At 35.2% G+C, this 22,229-nt stretch overlaps 1 protein-coding gene and 1 long non-coding RNA gene across 3 annotated transcripts in view; one reads left to right on the top strand and one right to left on the bottom strand.

The window, feature by feature from the left end:
• LOC149785073 (uncharacterized) overlaps positions 1–22,229 on the top strand; it is a 51,338-nt gene that overhangs the window by 21,344 nt on the left and 7,765 nt on the right. The window lies entirely within an intron of this gene.
• Positions 210–22,229, bottom strand: part of LOC149785072 (putative ethanolamine kinase) — a 31,336-nt gene continuing 9,316 nt past the window's right edge. The window contains exons 4-9 of one of the 2 annotated variants that reach the window (XM_089978800.1): positions 18,427–18,569; positions 12,085–12,168; positions 7,068–7,231; positions 6,382–6,477; positions 5,000–5,073; positions 210–748 (exon numbers count right to left, since the gene is read on the bottom strand). In XM_089978800.1, coding sequence (XP_089834926.1) covers positions 676–748; positions 5,000–5,073; positions 6,382–6,477; positions 7,068–7,231; positions 12,085–12,168; positions 18,427–18,569 — 634 coding nt within the window. In that variant the 3' untranslated portion in view covers positions 210–675. The remainder of the gene's footprint in view (positions 749–4,999; positions 5,074–6,381; positions 6,478–7,067; positions 7,232–12,084; positions 12,169–18,426; positions 18,570–22,229) is intronic. The other variant, XM_089978801.1, reaches the window with a different exon arrangement.

The raw sequence follows: 22,229 nt of genomic DNA, 5'->3' as shown, positions 1-22,229 counted from the left end.
TATTTTCCAAAACAAAAGAGTATCATGGAACTGTATTACTAAAGATGCTTAAGGTCAATTTGACACCTTATGGGATCTATTTGGGTTTTAGCCTGAACACTTACATGAGCTCTTCAATCATTCTAAGCAATTTGGGAAACAGTCAATTATTCAGACAAAAATTGCCATTTAAAAACCAAGCAACTATTATCCAGACAGATTCACAAGACTCAAATATAACATGTTTTATTGTACAAAGTATGAGGAATTACACAGTGAGCTACATGGCTGTCTTGTGTACTGATGGTCATGTGTACTGATGCTGGTAAAAAATCCTCACTGATTACAAAGCAATCTATTGCATCATCTAAAATAACATCGAATATTTCAAATATACATAAATAAATTATATTTACTTTAAGACACCAAGCAATCAATACTTACGGTAAAATGACTACATTTATCAGAATATAAATATAAATAAATATGTTTTGGAACTATGAGATCAACTCCTTATATTGTGGAAATCTTTTGAATTTCTCTTGTTAAAAAATGTATAATCATTAAATGAAAATTAAAAATACCCAACACCATATCCATCACAGAATGGTTCTTTTGTAACACACAAGGCATAACATCTCTGACTACTAAATGTTAAGCACCAGTAGTCTTCAATGAGCAATTCAAGTTAAAAGGTCAGTCTGGCAGTTTCAAGGCTAGGAACTCGTCTTTACGTGAAAGAAATTCATTGTACTTCATAATTCCGTACCTACCAAAAGAGAATCATGTATTAACAATCTGTTGTACTAGTGTAGTCTGTCATATTACTCTAAATCTCTCATGATGTACTGAAAATCTGTCATACTTATTATAAATCTAGAATCATTAACAATTTGAAATAATATTATATTGTATTAATAATCTTCATTCGATTGTTAATCTATCACATAAAGTATTAAAAATGTTCATGCAACTGTTAAATGTAGTTGTTTGTGGGGTAAAACTAGTGATGTAATACTTACCTGTTGCTATTGCATAGCTTGTAGTTTTCTTGGTGGAAAATACCCCAACTGACCTGGTGCTACTGCATTGCTTGTAAGTTTCTTGGTGGAAAATACCCCAACTGACCTGTTGCTATTGCATTGCTGTTAGCTTTCTGGGGGAAAATTACCCCAACTGGATGACAAAAATTTGTCCTACCATTAGAATGAACATGATCCTAGAATATGACATCACCCCTGATCCAACCTGCAGATACAATGCCCATGTTCACTATCCTCCATTCTATTTAGGTTGTAGACTAAACTATTAGGACATCACTGTAAGTAGGAGGGGGAATCTAGCAATTGCAACAAGGAAGTATTACATTATCAAAATTAGTTTCCCCCCAACAAAAAAAACCCATTACATTTTAATACCAGTTACACAAAACCAAGTGTTACTGCATAGTTTAATTTTAATATCAGTAATATAAAACATGTTTTTACGGCATAGCTGAATCTGTTAGTTTGGAGGAGGCTGATGATCCCACAGTTGGCCTGTAGAATAAAAGACTACAACCAAATAATATAAAATGGGTCACTTTTTGAGCTACAACAATCAGACCCAAGGAAAATGTCTTTTCTTTGGTAAACTAGAAAAGTTAAAAAGAGAAGACGGTAGTTTCAGATCATATTAATGTGGATTTCATCACATCCTCCACAGACTAATGACAGACCCATGAGGTAGCAATGGCTCCACATGAGTGCCACATCCGGAATTGGACATATCTGCAAACTGATAGGAGTGTGGTTTAAATGCACGAATGGGGATTCCAGTTTGTCCACCAAAACAGATGATGAGAAATCTGAGCAACTAGAGGGTCCCTTTACAGTTTCCAGTTTGTCAAAAGGAGAAAATGGAGAGGGCAAGATGCAGTTACCCGTGGGAACCATGTCCATGGTGGTGTACAAGATCTCCAGCAGAGAAAGAAAAGAATGAACTGACAATGTGGTCATTGCCCTTGAAACTACAAACAAGGACAGAATCTTAACTACTATGTCCAAAGGGACACACACTAATCCTGTTTGTCTTGAAATTTATCACAAAAAGATGAAGGCCTAAATGGAGTAAGCTCCAATTTCTCCAGGTTGGGAGAAGACCCAGCTTGGTCACCAAGGACCAAAAGTCAGACATCTAGTATGCGGACTAAAGCTGGCCATTGTTGTTGTTGTGGGGTTTAACACCATTTTTCAGCACACAATAGACAGAGGTGAGATGGCAGTGATCCATAACAGAGAGCACTTTAGACCACTTGGCCACTCGGGGCCTTGCTGGCCATTGTGGATAAACCAATCATCAAAAAAGGAGCAATTGGATGCATAATGAAGTTAAATGAGTTGAACAGCCTGTCTACTACACCCTTCTTAGAGGGGACTAAACTTCTTCCTTCTCTTCCAGACTGAATGGCATTAATGAAATGGGGTCAGCATGCAAAGCTAAGGTTACCAATGGTGTAGCTCTTTTGCCCTAAAATTCCAGTGTTAAATCTCTTGTCCCCATGTAAATAAACACTCAACTAACTTCAGCATCCAAAGTGGGAGGTTTCATTGGCCAGGAAGAGGTATGAATCATACAGTTTGAAGCAGAGACCAAATGTCTCAGCATGGAGGAGGGTTTCCCTTTCCTTTTTCTGACAGACATTCCACCACATGATCCTGGCTTTTGGGAAAGCACCTAAACTGTAACCAAGTGAGAGGCAACAAAAGATTTGGCTGTGAGTTAAACCTAGAAAGTTTCTCCAAGCTTGAAAGAATTTTAGTGTCACTAGAGTCTGAAGGGTTGGGACACGGATCACTAGACAAAAGACAGTAAGCCTTGTTTACCACTTCATCAAAAGACCAGCTCTCATCCTCTTCTGCCTATTCCAATGGATGCTAGGAGGCATGGGATCCAAAGGAAGGACATTCCTGTTCTGTGTAACTCTTGTGAAACTTGATGACAGTAAGAATGTTTTCATCCTGTCTCATTCCTAGGACGCAGGACTATGTCCTTTTCTTGCAAAGGAGAATTTGGTGGTAAGAGAGACCTGAATCCGTTAGATCCTGACATGGAGCTAATATTCCCTAGCAGAAGGCTCTGCAATTGGGAGGAAAGTGACTCTCTACCCTCGTGGAGCATTTGGGAAAAGAAAGAAGGTCCAGTGACTTCCTCCTTTCTGGACCCGAAGCCATAAGAGGAAGATGTGTTCAACAGCATGCAGCATCAACCTCTCAACCATATGACCATGGTCCTGAAGAAATAATCATGCTGGGAAAGGCCTCACATCCCATAGGAATTTAAAGGGATTATAAGAAAAAGAGGGGCGTTCCTTAAACTGAATCCCCTCCCTAGCATGGTATCTATGCAGTTTGTGAATTTCCAACAAGATGAAATGCAGTCTTAAGTATATACAACCAGATCCTAATCTCCATACCGATAGAGTTCAATGACCAGTGACCAGTCAATGACCTGTGTCTATTATTCAAAGACCAGTCAGGCAATTCAGATCCATACGAACACCCTTCCATAGATCTGTCAGACTCCGATCTAAGCTCTCCTTTTATTGGGTGGCTTGATCCTGTTACCGACAATAGGCTCCAGGGATTTAAGATGCTGGTCTCTCCTATGGGGAGGTGGGTGGGGTACAACTCACTTTCAGCCTGAACCAAGCTGTGGGTGAGAGGGTACTGCTCCTGAATGATGCAGCTTGCTCTGTCTTAATGGAAAAGAAAGGGTGCTGCTCCTCCCTCACAGGAAGGCCAGACTCACTCTCTGCCCTCATGGACTGGGGAAGGTGCTGTTCCTCTCTAATGTGAAAGCATGACTTGGTCTCCATCCACTTATAATCTCCCTTAGGAGGGAGCCTGCAAACCTTATGTCTCAAAGGAGAATAAGGTAAACTCTTCCTGAGATCTGAGATACCCAGAGAAGACTCAAATTTAATTCAGAAAGAGACAAGAAAGAAACTGTCTTCCTTTTTTATGTATGATTAAGTTCAGCGCGGTTCCGAACATCACCTGACCTGAGAAAGGGAAGTAGGGTGGTACCCCCACCTGCACCTTGCCTAACCATTGCTGAAAGAGAATGCTAAAACAATGAATTGCATTTTCCAGAATCCTCTGATTGCATTAACAATCTGTAATACTACAGCAAATATATAATCATGTACTACTGAAAATCTATCATAATTCATTGACAATCTGCATACAAGTTGTGCAAAAGAAGCACACAAACTTTTTCTAAAGACATGCACTGAAAACTTAACAAACATACCAAATATTTAATTTTCTAATCATATAAATTAGGAGGGCCCTGGGTGGCTGAGTGGTCTAAAGTGCTCACCCTTACTGATCACTGCCATCGCAAATCTGTCTGCATGGTTTCAGTTTTTGGACTCAGCCCATGTGGGTATGTGAGAAAGCTTGTCAGTAGCTTCCTGTGGGCCGATCATTGTTACCAGTGTTTTCCCAGGTTCTTCCTCCACCCGTTAAACTGGCCACCATGTAAGCACTGAAACAAGGCATTAAACCCAAACAACAACAACATCATTATGATGATTTTTCCTTTAATTTCCAATTATGAAGTACTGATGTCCGTTTTTTCAAGGATGGGTCTTTATGTACTGGCATGGATGGTCTTCATGCATAGGCCTGTTCAAATGTCAATCACTCTGATGCCTCCCAAACCATCTACTGTGGAGATGCACAACAAGTACTTTCGAGTTTTGGCTGTGAGTTTATAAGCTTTAACCATCTTGGCACTGCAAAGTGAAGCAAGCATGAAGGAGATGAACTGTCCCCCTGAGATGAGCAGAGAAATGAAAAATCATTTGAGTTTCACTGTATTTAAATATCAGATTTAGTCTGGTTTGGCTCATGAGCTTTTAGCTATCTCACTAATAGACAGACAGTATAAAACCAAAAAATGTACATGATCTATGGGGGGGGGGGGAGACATAAATATTGGGCACAACATAGGTGGTCATAAAAAGATGACATACCCTAGAAAATCAAAGTCAATCTTGGAATATTTGGCCTGGATAATTGCCCATGTGGCCCAGAAGAAATGGGCTGCCTGCAAAATAGGAGAAAAAATAACAAATTAATAAACTCTTGTGCCTTAAAATTGTTTTTATTATTATCATTTTAAATTAATAATAAACAGGAACATATTATTAAGACTTTATTTCCTCCTTCTCTCTATCTCTCTTTTTAAAACTTATCTCCACACGATTCTAAAAAGACATTCTTTCCTGTTTATCTCCTCTTTCACTAATAACTTCACTTTCCTCTCTTTTATCTTCTTTCCTGAGCTGTGATCTAATATGAACCATTTATTTCTTTAACTGTCATACATACCATGGACATTGTTCCCTTTTCCAAAGACTCTCTTTCATTCACCATGGTCCCTCTTTCCTTCTTCGAGACAATAGGCTCACATCACAAAATATGAAAATTTATTCATATTCCACCAAAATGCCACAAAAACTGTAACGATCATAAGGGGATGTAATGCCATTTTCACCAGATTAAGTTGATTCCAGCTATAGGTTCAATGCCAAATTGAAACCTCTACAATTAATATATGTTTGTAGTCCAAAACAAACTTTACCTTGTTACACCAATTTATTCAAAATAAATTCAGTATATAAATAAACAATACAATACACTTGATGCAGACTTGTTCTTCTTCTTTCGTGTATTTTGAGGCTCAAAGATCAAGTTGCAAATATCACACAGTACCAATATCAACAAGCAAGCGCTCCATTGCATTATTTGAAATAACAAATATTCAACAGTTTGTATATTTTAATAATTCTGAGTGACTAACACTCAAATTCAGTGACAAATTGGTTTCAATAATAAATATTTATCACTGAATCAAAACAATTACTTCATTTTTCTGAATGAATCCAGGGAAATAACTTTAATCACTCAATTATAAGGACTAGTCATTTTTAAGTCTCTCAACAAGAAAAGATTAAATCACATAGACTGCAATCATGCAATCAATGATGAAGTCAATGAGAAAAAAATTCTCTCAAAGAATGCGTTTGTATACCTCTTTTCCTAGGCTGTCTTCTCAAAATAAACTTTGATTTCCAAGCAGATATTGTAGGATTCACCTATGAATCTTTGAATAAATCCCCAATCTCTGACACCCAGAACAGAAAGAAACATTCTGATTATAAACCACATCACAAATCAGCATATACAAATCAGCCAGGGTGACAGCAAAGTAGTACTGCTGTGTGCCAGGCATGGGGCCTCATGGGGAAGAAATAAACAATTTTCTTTCCCTAAACCATAAATATTATCCAATCATAAAAATGAAGGAAAAAATAAAACTACATTTATTTATTATCATTGCATATTTTCTTACCATGGCTAAATCTTCTAGTTTTAGAATAAAATAAATTTCATTTAAAATAGTTTCCTGTATCAGCATCTTATCTCTCTCTCGGTATGCTGGTAGCAACTGGAAATGGAAAAGGTACCAAAATGAGGTTTCCATGTCCAATCGTGTCATCAAAATCGAATATACAAGTTGATCTCATAAAATCAAAACGACTAATTTTAAAGATTCAGTGTATTCAACAGGTAAATATGAGAATATGTATGTTTGGGTAAAGTGTCATTCAAATCTTTCACAAGTTTCCAAAGTTTTTTGCCAGGCAAGAAAATGACAATGGATGGATGGATTCACAGTGAGACAATGCCTTAATATAGGCATTAGAAACCTTTCAGAAGTACTGTGTCAGGTCCACTCAGTGGCAGAGTGCTGCAAACAAAGGCATATTTATCCCTTTGATTGTCATTTATACTATATACAATACAAAACTAAAACTCATACATTGTGCCTTTCCAAAGAGTCTGGCACGCCACCATTTGTAAACAAGACATAGATTGCCAATAACTGCCTTAACATAATACATCCAGTTTAAGAAGGATGTGTAAAAAGAGCTGGAAAGAGATTATTGCATAAAGATTATCAATTTTTTTAATTCAAATTAATGAACATTTTTCATTTACTTTCCACCGATAAAGAATACATTTACTGTGACTTACCAGCGCAAATTTGTTGACCTTGATATACATTTCTTCTACATCTCTGTCTGTGACCCCTGACCCTGGACGACCATTAATCTCTTCCCAGCATACCAAGTAATGTCGTATCCAATCTAGTTGATACTCCTTTCCAGGATACCTAGAAAAATCAACTTCATCCACATCTGTAAGCAAAAAAGCCACACACAAATAAAATATGCCACAATCTAATGTCACTGACTGTCGCCATTTCCAGGGCCTTCACCTTTGACCTTTTCACCCATGACTCACTAGGCATCTTCAAAATCCCATACTGAAGGCAATTGTAAATTCTGATAAAATATGTATATACAGTAGTTATAGTCTGGAAAGGTAGAGTAGACTGTTTAAGTTCCTGAAAATTAACATGACACTACAGATTTATGAAATTCAATATAAAAATTTTCAAGGAGATATAAAAGGTTGTTACAAAAAAAGAAAACTTTAAAACAGAAAACTTTGATACATTTATTTATTAACTTTATCAGAAAATATATCATTTTCATCTCTGGATTTGCTGCTGCATTAGTATTAGCATCATTCGTCTATGATTCACTTGCTTCATTTCAAACTAATTATTTATTATAAAAAAAAAAAAATCTTTAAGAAGACTATATGACACGATTTCACCCACAGCAGTATTTTATTCCACTCCACTAATTTATTATTTGACAAAAAGCTGCTGTACGACCTCAGAAATATGTAACACAATTAATGGTCACTTCCAGTAATGTTGGAAGGTGAAGTGTAATTTGATCAGGTCTTCAAATAAGTTCTGAAGCATGATCATACAAGTTATTTGTTACTGCTTTTATTTTTCTTTCTTAATTCAGGCCTAAGCATCACAAATGTTGTTCCAAAGTTATCATATGTTAACAATGTGACACAAACAATGCAGTGTGAGGAACTGATGTAATACTGTGACACAAACAATGCAATGTGAAGAACTGATGTAACACAGTGACACAAACAATGCAGTGTGAGGGACTGATGTAACACTGTGACAAACTATGCAGTGTGAGGGACTGATGTAACATTGTGACAAACTACAGTGTGAAGGACTGATGTAACACTGTGACACAAACAATGCAGTGTGAAGGACTGATGTAAAACTGACACAAACAATGCAGTGTGAGGGACTGATGTAACATTGTGACAAACTATGCAGTGTGAGAGACTGATGTTACACTGTGACAAAAATAATGCAGTCAGGGACTGATTTAATACTGTGACACAAATAATGCAGTGTGAGTGACTGGTGTAATGTATCTAGTACATACCCTGGGGCATTCATTCTTTTTAGAGGGCTTTTGATAAATCCAGGAGATAAGATTTCACACTTCTTTTGTCTCACGTTTTGAGTCTCTATAGCATTCAAACAAATGTGAAGAAGAAAAAAAAAAAAACAACCAAACACAAACCTTTGGTAAGGCATTGTCATTGAGACATCTCTTTAATGTCCAACAAAGAAACAATGTAGTCACCTTTAAATTAAGCTTAATCAACAGACCCAGTGACAAAAGAATTTTACTTCATTAAGGTGTTTCTTTAGCAATATAACAGATATCAAAGACAAGCTGATACAATGATATTTGAAAACTCCCATTACCAATGTCCAGTGGGTTAGACTAAGTGCCAGTCAAAACCTTTCAATCTATTGGACTTGTCCCACAAATACAAATATTTAGAGATCTCTGAAAAATATGCATGTGTAATTAAAAATTCACTTCATTTGCTGGTCATGACCGAATGCCAACTAGCCACATCAGACACCAAACGTATTTTCTCAATTGTTTAAGTACTAAACAATCATGATCACATATTAAAAAATTTTTTTTTTGAAAAATACTTTATCTATGGAGGGTTACTCATTTAGTCAATAACTGATCTCCCCTGAGGCATTTTAAAAAACAAAAAGCATAACAATCTATACCACATGGAAGGTAATTGTAATTACTATCTATTTTTAAATGTCTTAGTTTTATAAATATCAGATTTTATTTTTCTATTGTAATCATTAAATAACAAATACATACTCATGACATCTCTTCTTAAATACTGAAATATTTTATGCAGATTTTACATGCAGTGCAAGCTTGTTCAACAAAACTGTACCAGAATACTGGATGCTTCTCTTAAATTGCTGTTCTTGGTTTTGGTGGATGAAGGTTTCCATGTGATGTTGATCTCGACTGGTAATGTGTTGAATAAATCCTGAATAAATCCTGGTCCTGCTAAATGTAGGTATTTATATACAAGAACAACATGGTGAAAATCAGTTCTTTCATATATTGAAAAATATTTTAGTTGCTTTATACAACGCTTTTGATGAATCTAAAATGATGTGAGTTGCCCTTTTCTGAAGTATATAAATCCTGTTAAACCTGAAATTTGGCAGTTTCTCCATACATTTAACAATAACCCATTCCTGGATGAATATATGAATTGTAGCATTGACTGAGTTCCTGCAGGTAAATATACACCTAGATTCTGATGAGAAGGCCGTCCTCAGATTACAGTGCTTTATCAAGCTTGTCAATATGGTCATCCCACTGTAAATTATTGTCTTTAGACACACCTGCAAACTTTTATTTCCCTGTTTGACATTTTCTAACTGATGATTATTTATTGTAAGAGATAAGTCTGGGTTTCCTAACATTTTTGTGAATCCATTAAATCATACAGTTTGTTTGACCATTTAATTACAATCTTATTTTGTTGTGCCCAATTTTTACTCTAATATGGTCAAAGTCTAATCTTGTTTAGATAACTTCAGTATCAGAACTAGATGTACATAAGGCTGCATCATTGGTATTTATGGATTCATTATTTAATGTAAGATCATCTTCATAAAAATGGAGGAGAGAACATGAGGGCATGAATAGTGCAAGTTTGTGAGCTAATATTGCCAATGGCTTCTTGCCAAGACTTTTCGTTTAGTAGGTATGATCTAAACCAGTTCAAAAAAGAATTATGAGACCTGTAACAGTTCAACTTTTGCAGCAGAATTTTATTATCAATTGGATCAAAGTAATTTTGCAAAGTCAAGGATAACAATCACAGTAGTCAAAGATCTGTTAATTTGGCAAGTTCTGTATAACATGAGTAATATTTTCTAAATTCAGATTCTGCCTTGCGAAATAGAAAGTAAATTTCAAAAGACGAATAAACCCACTCAGCTACTTGTTTTTAAAATAATTTGATCACATAAGTAGAATGGATAATGGTCTGTAGGTCCTAGTCTGGTTCTGGATACAGTTACTGGAGAGGCTTGCAAAGAAATTACTGAACATTTCAACATCGTCTTGTACAGATGTTGCTATGTAATCATTTTGCTTACACCTGGGATCAGGTCTTTCTAATGCTGCCACAATGTCCTGATAATCTCACTTTCATCAATAGCATGGTTACAGAAACAATTTTTTTACCTTATCAATCAGGTACTTAGCTTTATTCCTCCATTTTCTCTAGTCTTTCATGTCTTTCTTCTAGTGGAATTTTCCCTTAGGTGCCTAGGCTCACTGATCACAGGGGTCATCAGCTAGTTTTAATTGGGATATTTAACAACACATATCATGTGTACATGGCAGTGTTGTATTTCAATGTGATGACCATTTTTAGACAATTCTGCAGCATATCTAGTATGCAGACTAGAGAGTGGTCACTCAGTGCATACAAAAGCATATTAATTTCACTCGTAATTTAAAATTTATTTGTACAGACATTATTGATAATAGTAGCATTTTATTTCTGTTACTACTGTTGACATGTGAATTATTTAGGTAACACAGGGGTCAAGATAAAAACTGGTGAAGTGGGCAAACTAAGTTACCTAAAAATATTAAACTTTGCCTTCTTCCATTAGGAAATCAAACACAACTCTGCTTTTTTCATTTTTTTAGAGGTCTATTGAGTGACCATAGTTTTTGATATGCTCCCTCACCTTAGTTAATTTCAGTGTTGTGTTGTAGCTCAAGGTAAAATAAAGGCATGCATCAAGCCATCAAATAGCTGGTAATGATATCATTTGCAACAACAACAAAAATCCAGCAAATCACAAACATGCATTTTGATAGCTGATTGACCATTAACCTTTTCCCAAGTATGTTAGCAACTATTACTGCCTGATTTTACAACAAAAAGTCTCTCACACTATATGATGTGTTTAACAATGTGCCAGTCTTTCACACTATATGATGTGTTTAACAATGTGCCAGCATGTCAGCACAGATCAGACCTCATTTTACAACAAAATGTGTTTAGCCAATGTCCTAATTCAAAAGAAAAGTAATATTAGCAGCAATTAACCTTCTTCTGACATGTGTTTAAAAAAAACTTTACCATCAGACTTGACCTGAAATGCTCCACATTTTAAGTGCAATTATTTTTTCTCCATGCAATAAGTCGTCTAATGATTTTTAAAACTGCAGAGTGGCATAAAATACTGTTGTTAGGTGAAAGAAAATAAAACACAATTGTCTGAAAGAAACTGCATAAATAATTTTTTTAAAACTAATGGCGATACAAAATCATTGTAGAAAAACATTAAAGAAACAAATTATTGCTATAAAATTTCCTGAATCACTAAAAATATTAAACAAAATAATTAGGGTTTTCCCAACTTTAATGTGTCTCAACATAATCATTTCTTCATATTACTATATGTACTTGCTTATAAGTTGAGTCCAACTGCAAACTGCACAGGCTCAGATCTGCTGTCACATAAAGAACTAGCAGATCTGGGTCTGTGCAGTTTGTTATGAGTGAACAGTAGAACCAACAACACAGACCTGCATCTGCAGGCACATTATGCTATGGCAGATCAGGATCTTTGTTGTTTGCAGTTTGAGTGGACTTGTATGCGAGTATATATGATAGTATACTGGGCAATGCATGTTAACCTTTCAAATGTGTACTTATGGTATTGGTTTAGACATTGAATATTTGAGGTTGTATTAAACGATCTGAGTAATTTTACTGGATAATGATGAATGTTTACCTGCATATTCACAGAAGTGGTTTGCAATATCATGGGGCTGATAGTTGAACATGGCATACTCATGATCTATGAATGTTATTTTGTCTGAAAATATAAATGCATTTATACATAGCTGTGACATTTTTCAAACAATACTTTGCATAGTCTGAACAACAACAAAACTGAATGGAAAAGAAAACTTTACTGGTTATAAAAATGTTGTACCTATCCCTAAAATATGGGCTGGGTTTGTTTTTCTCCATTTTTCACATTTCAAAATATAAAAATCTGCAAAAGATTTGCATCTGCATCTTCTTTTTGTTAAAATCCATTCTAACCTTTTGGGTTAACATGCTTTTAGTTCAAAGTGCAAACTGTGGTACAAAAATTTCAGTCATGATCTTTGACCTTCTGATAGTCAGAGATACCGCTAAGATGTAGAAAAAGACAAAGTTTGATTAAAAAACCATAAATACATAAAAATCATATTTGGAGGCCATTACGAATCATAACTAAAATGGGTTACTTTTGACTATGAACTATGGTCATTAAGTGCTGAGTATGAAATATTTTTGAGATGTGGCCACGTATCACCAATTATATGACACCCAAATATACAAAACCCTGACACCTAATTGTATGACACCCAAATATACAAACCTTGACTTCCAATTGTATGACACCCAACTCCCAATTGTATGACACTGAAATATACAAACCCTGACACCCAATTGTATGACACCCAAATATACAAACCTTGACACCCAATTGTATGACTCCCAAATATACAAACCTTGACACCTAATTGAATGATACCCAAATATACAATCCTTGACACCCAATTCTATGACACCCAAATAGACAAACCTTGACACCCAACTGAAGATGATGCTAGCATCCAAGGTGTAGAAAGGTGCATTTCCAATACAAAGTCATGGATGACATGTAACAAGCTACGGATGAATGATGATAAACTGAAGCCATAAGCATAAGACTTTCTCGTTACCATCCATAGCCTCAAACATTAAATATCAGCAACACCAGCATTACATTCATACAACCAAACCTATGTCACTCATAACAGTACTCTGAACTCAACCATGTGCACACCACTTCCAGATACTTATGCTCCTCTTTTGACACCTGCATTTTCATTATTTCCACTATCAAAATGAAGTCCTATAGACATCATTCTTTTTGTGTAACTGGGCTCAGCTACCTGGAACAAAACAGCCAGTTTAACTTGGGCATAAAGACACTGTGATCTCATTCAAGAGTACTCATGGAACTCACATATTTCAGCTGCAAGAACAGACTTAAGACTTAGCAATATTTCCTAAGTATAATTATTTTTAAAATATTTTTGTTTGTAATTCACGTTTTTTGTTTATGTACTTTTGTCCATATACATAATATTCTTATTTGGTAACAATTCACATAAAGCACTTAGAGTATTTAAAGATTAAGTGCTGTACTAAGTCATCATTAGTATTAGTAGTAGTAACAGTACTGGACTAAATGAATTAAAACAACCAACAGTACTGATATAAGCCCTGACAATTAATACTTAGCACACAAAAAAAATCATCTTGGCAAGAGTGCTCAAAGTAATGTAATAATAATAAGGAATACTATTCAATACTAACCTTTTAGAATGAATTGGTATTCAAACACTAAACTCACACATGAAAGTAACAAATGGTGTGTGACCTCCTTCCAGAGAATAAAGATAGCAGAGGTCCAGTTAACACATTAACCCCTGGTGAAGAGTTTATGTGGCAGGAAGTAGTAGCCTACTGCTGAGCTCTGTAGCATCAAGGTCATGTAAGATACACTAAAGTGGGTGGTATTATAGAAAGCTAGACAGATCTAGCTCTACAATTATACCAAATAATCTGCAATATCTAGTTGCACTACAAAATACAGAGGGAAAAAGCTCATTTTGTGGACCCGATTTTTTTCCACTCAAAATCTGCTTGTGGTTGGAATCCGATTTTGTGTCAGGATTTTAGACTTTTTGGTCTCAGATCTAAGGCAAACTGGTATGAATTGTAAACAGACAGATGAACCTTTGCATAATGTAGTATATGATGGGCATTTGGAATAAAGACTGGTCTTGATATGAAAATAATGGGTCTGTTAAGCACACAAAAACCCACAAAAAATTCAAACTTTTACCCTTATGTTCAAGCGCAAGCCAAATAGCCAATGAAAAATGGTGTTTCAAACACAACTAGGCATTATGTTATTGGAAGATCACCTGGAAGTTGATGTATTAGGATGTATTCAGAAATAGCTTTCAAAATGTGTTCCATACTCAAATTTCTGGCAAAAACGACAAAAACCTCCAAGGGTTAACGTGTTAAATTGGAAAATTAAGTCTGATGATTTGTACTGTTCTAAAACAAACACAAAAGAATCAAGCAGAGGCTTCGAATGAATTGGGCAAGGATAGGGATATCTAAGTAAGAAAAATAATAAACTTTCAATGGCAATAAACGTTCATGAAAACCCTTTGTGTATCTTGGGTGGGGTTGGATGAGGTACCTAAATGCAAAGTTATGAAGAAAAAAGAAGGATTAAGAAATGCCAATAACAAGAGAGAGAGAGAGAGAGAGAAAGAGAGAGACAGAGAGAAGGGGGGAGGGACAAATTCCAAACAAAAACAATACTTGATTTAAGGGTAATAAGACACTGTAAAAACAATGCTCAGTTTGTGATGTATGCTCAAAGTAAAGGTAATTTTCTACTAAGAGTTGATCAAATTCATCTTTAACATGGTCAAATGAAAAAATGAAGACTAACACATTAAGACTAACAGTTATGTGTTGGACTTCACAACTATCTTGAGTCATCCTATGGGAGGATGTTTTCTCATATGTTTGAGGGAAGTTTCCATCTGGAAATGAGTGAGCTACACAACAGTAATAGGCTACGTATCATTCATATTAAATATGAATGGATGCCTCACAGTGCATAATGGATGATATACGAAGGACTCTACCAAATGCTCACTTATCTTGCTGGGTAGTCTTTCAAATGAACCTCCCTTTTCTTAATTCATATCTTTCATCACTAGGCTTTGAATCAACAGAGAGCTGCCCCAACCCAAGTTCAGCTTCATTTGTGGGGCTAGGGGGGTGGCAATACTGCAGTGTTATAAAAGTAGATATAACTTCTAAAAGTTGAAGACTTCTAAGCCAGCTGTTACTGTGAACACTACATCCATTCTTTTCATCTTCATTCAAAACATCTAAGTATATATTTCTACCATAAATCCCATTCCTGAGCCTTTATTCAAATAATTACGGCATGAAAATTAACTTGTAGCTAATAAAAATAGAAAAGTAAGACTACACAATGAAAAATCAATATCTGATAAAATTACAGATCCCAGCTAACATGTCTGAATGAGTTAGGGAACATATGTGTAGCTCCATGAATACAGCACACCTGAATGACTCCATATCATCTCTGAAGCTGATAATCAATGTATTGATTTGTACTTAAACAACTGAGGTTAAGTCAGTCTGTGCTTAAACAACTGTGGTCAAAGCTAATTTCATGCAAAGAAACATATCCGAGACAAACTTTGATATATATTTTTTATACTATACACACAAAGTACGTTAAGAAATCAACCAAAATTAAAAGGACATGGTTCGAAATACTTTCAAACAAAATTATAAAAGACTTTCAAAACAAAATTATTGATAATTAAATGTAATCAGTGAACTTACTTGTGAGGGATACTGTTTATTCACTGCTAATTCTACACTGAATTTATTTGTCCAGGTCTACCAAAAATGTTCAGACCCATTTAACCTTTATTTCATACAAACTGTTGTGTTCATTTTTAGGTTTTCTGAGACCATGGAAACATGCAATTCTGAAATTTCTGAAATCTGGTTATGGGGGCTAAAAATTACACCACATTCAATATTGAAACTTGGTACTGGTTCAGCTGACATAGACATGATGTCCAAAACAGAAGCATACCAATCTAAATGGAGGCTTGTATCCCAAACAAAGGCATATCATGCAAGTTTTGTATTCCAAACAGAAGCATACCCATCTCAATGAATGTACTGTATCCTATATGTAAGCATACCCATCTCAATGAATGTACTGTATCCTAAATGTAAGCATACCCATCTCAATGAATGTACTGTATCATATATGTAAGCATACCCATCTCAATGAATGTACTGTATCCTAAATGTAAGCATACCCATCTCAATGAATGTACAGTATCCTATATGTAAGCATACCCATCTCAATGAATGTACTGTATCCTATATGTAAGCATACCCATCTCAATGAATGTGCTGTATCCTAAATGTAAGCATACCCATCTCAATGAATGTACTGTATCCTAAATGTAAGCATACCCATCTCAATGAATGTACTGTATCCTATATGTAAGCATACCCATCTCAATGAATGTACTGTATCCTATATGTAAGCATACCCATCTCAATGAATGTACTGTATCCTAAATGTAAGCATACCCATCTCAATGAATGTACTGTATCCTACCCATCTCAATGAATGTACTGTATCCTAAATGTAAGCATACCCATCTCAATGAATGTACTGTATCCTACCCATCTCAATGAATGTACTGTATCCTAAATGTAAGCATACCCATCTCAATGAATGTACTGTATCCTAAATGTAAGCATACCCATCTCATTGAATGTACTGTATCCTAAATGTAAGCATACCCATCTCATTGAATGTACTGTATCCTAAATGTAAGCATACCCATCTCAACGAATGTACAGTATCCTATATGTAAGCATACCCATCTCATTGAATGTACTGTATCCTAAATGTAAGCATACCCATCTCATTGAATGTACTGTATCCTAAATGTAAGCATACCCATCTCAATGAATGTACAGTATCCTATATGTAAGCATACCCATCTCAATGAATGTACTGTATCCTAAATGTAAGCATACCCATCTCAATGAATGTACTGTATCCTAAATGTAAGCATACCCATCTCAATGAATGTACAGTATCCTATATGTAAGCATACCCATCTCATTGAATGTACTGTATCCTAAATGTAAGCATACCCATCTCAATGAATGTACAGTATCCTATATGTAAGCATACCCATCTCATTGAATGTACTGTATCCTAAATGTAAGCATACCCATCTCAATGAATGTACAGTATCCTATATGTAAGCATACCCATCTCAATGAATGTACAGTATCCTATATGTAAGCATACCCATCTCAATGAATGTACTGTATCCTAAATGTAAGCATACCCATCTCAATGAATGTACAGTATCCTATATGTAAGCATACCCATCTCAATGAATGTACTGTATCCTAAATGTAAGCATACCCATCTCAATGAATGTACTGTATCCTAAATGTAAGCATACCCATCTCAATGAATGTACTGTATCCTAAACAGAAGGATACCCATCTCAATAGAGGATATAATCCAAAAATGATAAATGAATCCATCCAATAATTTATATTATTACACTGAGAACTGAATACTTCCAAGATGAGAGTCAGTCACCCATTTTTAATGTTAGCATCTAAAACAGTTACAAAGCTATACTTGCACATCCAAAATGAGAAAAATTATTATCTTCATTAAGTGACTGTCTAATGAAAATTGTTTTTTCTTTTATTATCATTCAATTCCAGGAGTTCTTTTAAATTATCAGTTATCATTCCTTTAAATTTTGAAATCCATCACTCACTATTCTCGAGACACTTGGTGCCAGGGTTTGACAAATCCTTTTTTCCTGAATGTTAACAAGATTTTCAAGATGACCCTTGTGGTGGCCATACTGATCATAAGATCAGCATCATTTTCATTCAAGACCAACTAGATATCATAACTAGTCTATCAGTGAAAATCCCATATCAATTTGACCATGCATTCAAGTAAAGTAGCCATAACAAGTTTTCTGAGATAGCTGCCATGGAGGTCATACTGGATGTCAGATTAGCATCATTTTCACAATAGACATCATAACTACCCATCATGGATGAGTATCAATAAAATTTTCAATCAGAGGTATGGACACCAATATTTTTGCAAAGGGGAAAAGATGCATATATTTTCATAGAAATATGACACATCCCCAAAAACTGTTGCGCAAAATATCATCCCCATCATCGACTTATAATTATAACCTCCCTTTAACTTTACATGAAAAATACATATACACTACAATTATTGAGAGTACAAATTACATACCCTCCTTTTCTCCTCTTGAAATCTGCATTACATGTAAGAACAGTTGTGTAAATTTTATATTCCATACCTTTTGGAAATCTGCATTACATGTAAGAACTGTTGTGTAAATTTCATATTCCATACCTTTTTCTTTGCTGTAAATTATATTCTTGAGAAGAAGGTCATTATGGGAAAAAACAATCTCACAGTTTAAGGCCTCCAACTGACTTTTCAGCACACAGAAGTCTTCAAGAATTTTATCCTTGCTTGGAAGTAACTCAGCAAACCTAAAAGAGAGTGATATATGTTATGTAGGGGAAACAATTCATCGGTACAAATCGCTGACTGATTCGGCCCATATATCTGGCTGATTCTCCAAACTTCCAAGCTGATTTGGACCATGTGAAATGTTATTCAGTTTAGTTCAGGATTTAAATGCCATAAAGTTGTCTCAGGATGACATTAGTTATTAGGTTGGAGCCCTTTCATGTATAAAACTGCAGATGTCACACCATGCTTACACCTGCTCTATTTTTCCAATTAAAATGCATTTAATGATTTGAAGAGCAGAGCAAAAGGGATAGATACCACTTCTTTTTCGTTAAGTACAAAAGGGGAGTTGATCAAATGGAAAAGTTGGAAAGTTGTAAATTTTATAGATTTAATAAGTTATTAAGTTGAAGAAAAACAACAATAAATAAAGCCTTAACAACCAAGTGGCGACATCTCAGAATTACTATATATGATCCTTGGGGCGACTTCTCCGACCACCAATAGGGCGACTTCTCCTAACACCTGGGATGAGTTCTTCCAGGGTGAGTTCTCCATAATTCATTATCAACAATGCCAGTGTACACAGTGTCTCAAATGACATCACACCCGCTATTTTTACAGGGGGAGGGAAGCGCATTGTTCTATACAAAGCGGATCGGGAGAGATGATCGGTTTTTCATAAATTTCTTCATAACAAGTAAGAATAAAAGGTACAAATTTTCAGAAAATGAACCTTATACATATAGCAAATTATATATGAAGTTTGCGTGAATTTCAATTTTGCATGTTTGTCCCCTTTAAACTGTACATGGGAACAATTATGCAAATTCTCTTTCTTATGCAGAGATATTTAGCCAGTCAATGAAGGTGCTAATGGAATAAATATAATTAGCATAAATGAGCTATGAGGCAGATTTCAAACTGCTCAAGTTTATTACTTTGAGTTAGTTGAAAAAAATGTAGAATAGGTCTGGGTGAAATCAATAGTTTTCCATTACTAACAAATAAAACTAAATATGGCTGCAGCAGTCTTTTGCATCTGCAGGAAGTAAAGTGTAATAGATTTTGTTGGTACTCAACCTTATTCCCATGTCCAAATTTGTTCCAGATGAGATTTTCTTTGCACAAGGAAACTGTATTATTTCTTCTGTTTTTAAGATAACATTGTAATATCTTCCATGTGTAACTGGGACACAAAAATGATAATAAGATGTTTTCAAATCATTTATGATGTAAAAAAACAAAGGTAGTTAAATGCAGCCACCATTAAATGTCCTAAAATGTTGGATAAAACTCACTACAACCAACAGGTAGTCTGTTTGAAAGTACTGTTGTTATCTTCTCATCAGTGAGAATTTCATATGATCACTATATGTGTATCTGAAATTTGCATAATGGAAATAGGACCAGAATGTGAATATACATGAAAAGGCACCACCTACTTTCCAAAGATGGAAAGACCATCAAGTTCATATGTGTATCGATATGTATCATATCGCAGGCTGCATATCATGAATCATATCGATATATGACATAGGTGTATCATTTCACCCCATAAGTTATGTATATTTAATTGTTTGTTTGTTAGTTTTAAACAAAATTTTATTTCATTACACGCTATTGTAATGTAACATTGTATATTGAATTTGACCTTGTCTAGTTCATTTCTGATTGACCCAAGTTGATTATTTTTTTTATTATTCAATGCAAAAACTAATACATAGCTTCATTATTCTCAATGTTTATGAGCTTAATATCAGAATTATTATTACTAGAAGTAAAAATGTTTATTTGGGTCAGGGTTTTGGACTTTCTTAAGTGAATTTTACAGGTTATGTTTTGATTTTATAAACATCAGGATCATTCTAGAAGGTTAGTTTCCATGAGGTAATTATTTCTTTTAGGAAATGCTAATTGTGACCTGAGGTCAAGTAGAGAACTATATAATCTTGTAATTGTGATGACTTGGTCATAAATGCTTTAACATCTGTCACTTTCAAGTTGTATTATGTTGTGACCAGTTGGACTGAAATTTATTTTCTTCAAATTACTGAATTCAAGTGATTTATATCTCTGGAAATACAAAAGTGCTCTGATAAAATTCTTGGATAAAGACATGCACTGGAATTTATACTGAATTCAAACCTGGAATTATATTACTGGGAGTCAACAAAATACTGTTGACACATCATCAAATAGCTACCACAGATATGTCATCAACTTCAGTTTTAGGATTTTTTCTGGACTTTTACTGAATTTTATTCTGGACTTTAAATTACTAGGACTTGTGTCTGTAATTCTTGATTATTCTGAGATTTAATTTGCAATAATGTAAGTAGTTTTTTTCTAATTTTTACTTTGTATTCTATGGAAATAAATATATTTGTTAAATTTTATACAGTTTGTTGTCTTTCACTCTTTTCTGTTACTTATTTTATGATCACAGACTCGTAACATATACAGTCAAGATTACTTAGAGAAGGATTACTTCTTGATTATCCAAAGTTGTCATGAGTCAGCCTTCTTTGTTGTTGTTGTAGGGTTTAACACCATTTTTCAGCATACGATAGGCTATACATGGTGGCCAGTATTAATGGTGGAGGAAGAACCCAGGAAAACCCGGTAAGAACCACCAACCCATGAGAAGCTACTGGCAGGCTTTCTCACATACCCACATTAGCCGAATCTGAGACTCGAACCCACACAGACAGAGGTGAGATGGCAGTGATCCGTAACGGAGAAAGCATCAGATCACTTGACCACTTGGAGCCCCCAGCCTTCTTTGCAAAGACGGTTTAGAAAAAGTCCAGCAATTTGCATGTCTGTGATGCAAGAGAAGTCTCCAATGCAACTTCAGAATGAATGAGACTTCAGAATGAGGCTGATAAGGTAAATGATGGCCAGAGGTCAAAGAAACAACAATTGTGGTCACACTGGGCTTAGAAATTCCCTTGGCTAAAAAGGAAAAGAATGATATCAGAGATGTATATGCTGTTTCTTCCTTGTGTGTAGAGTGCAGAAAGATTAACTCTTTCATTAACAGAAGTACTAAATTCTCAGTTTTCTGCATTTACCTGACTTGAAGCAAAACTGAGATGTGTACATGCTGTGCTCAGAAGAAAAAGGCAACATTACCAATTCTGCTTGAATCCAAAAGATGAGAAGGAGGCAGAAAAGGTCCAAAGTAGCACAGATCAGGACTGTTTAGGACCATTTCAAGGAAGCACAGATTAGGACTGTTTATTTCCTGGACAAGAATGACAGCACTGAACCAAAAGATTTTGGACTGGTAAATAACAAATGCAACGAGGCTAAGTAATTCAAAATTTAATGTATGTTGCCTTCCAGACATGAAACAGATCATTTCAGTTGCAGCCTTTGAAGATTATCAAAGACAGCAAACTACACAAGACCTACAGTCTAAAGAGAATTGACTTGCCCATGCAAATATGGCAAAAGTCATAGTAATGAAACTCCCCTTTGGTCTGAATGGTTAACAAGATAGCAGTGTTAGAAACCCCATGATGACGATAAGTCAGAAATTATAAATTGATGAACGAAAAGACTAACATGTGTGCATTTTGTATATCCCTAATGCTTGTAGTTTTTGTTTTTCTTAAAATCAGTAGGGGGTTACAAACTGTTGGGGGTGGGGGTGGTAGATGAATACTTTG

Source organism: Sinohyriopsis cumingii, chromosome 13 (genome assembly GCF_028554795.1).
Source record: "Sinohyriopsis cumingii isolate HCF-2022 chromosome 13, ASM2855479v2, whole genome shotgun sequence".
In the NCBI taxonomy this organism is placed as follows: Eukaryota; Metazoa; Mollusca; class Bivalvia; order Unionida; family Unionidae; genus Sinohyriopsis; species Sinohyriopsis cumingii.
Note: the sequence above shows the minus strand (reverse complement) of the source record. Positions and strands in the feature narration are given on the sequence as shown.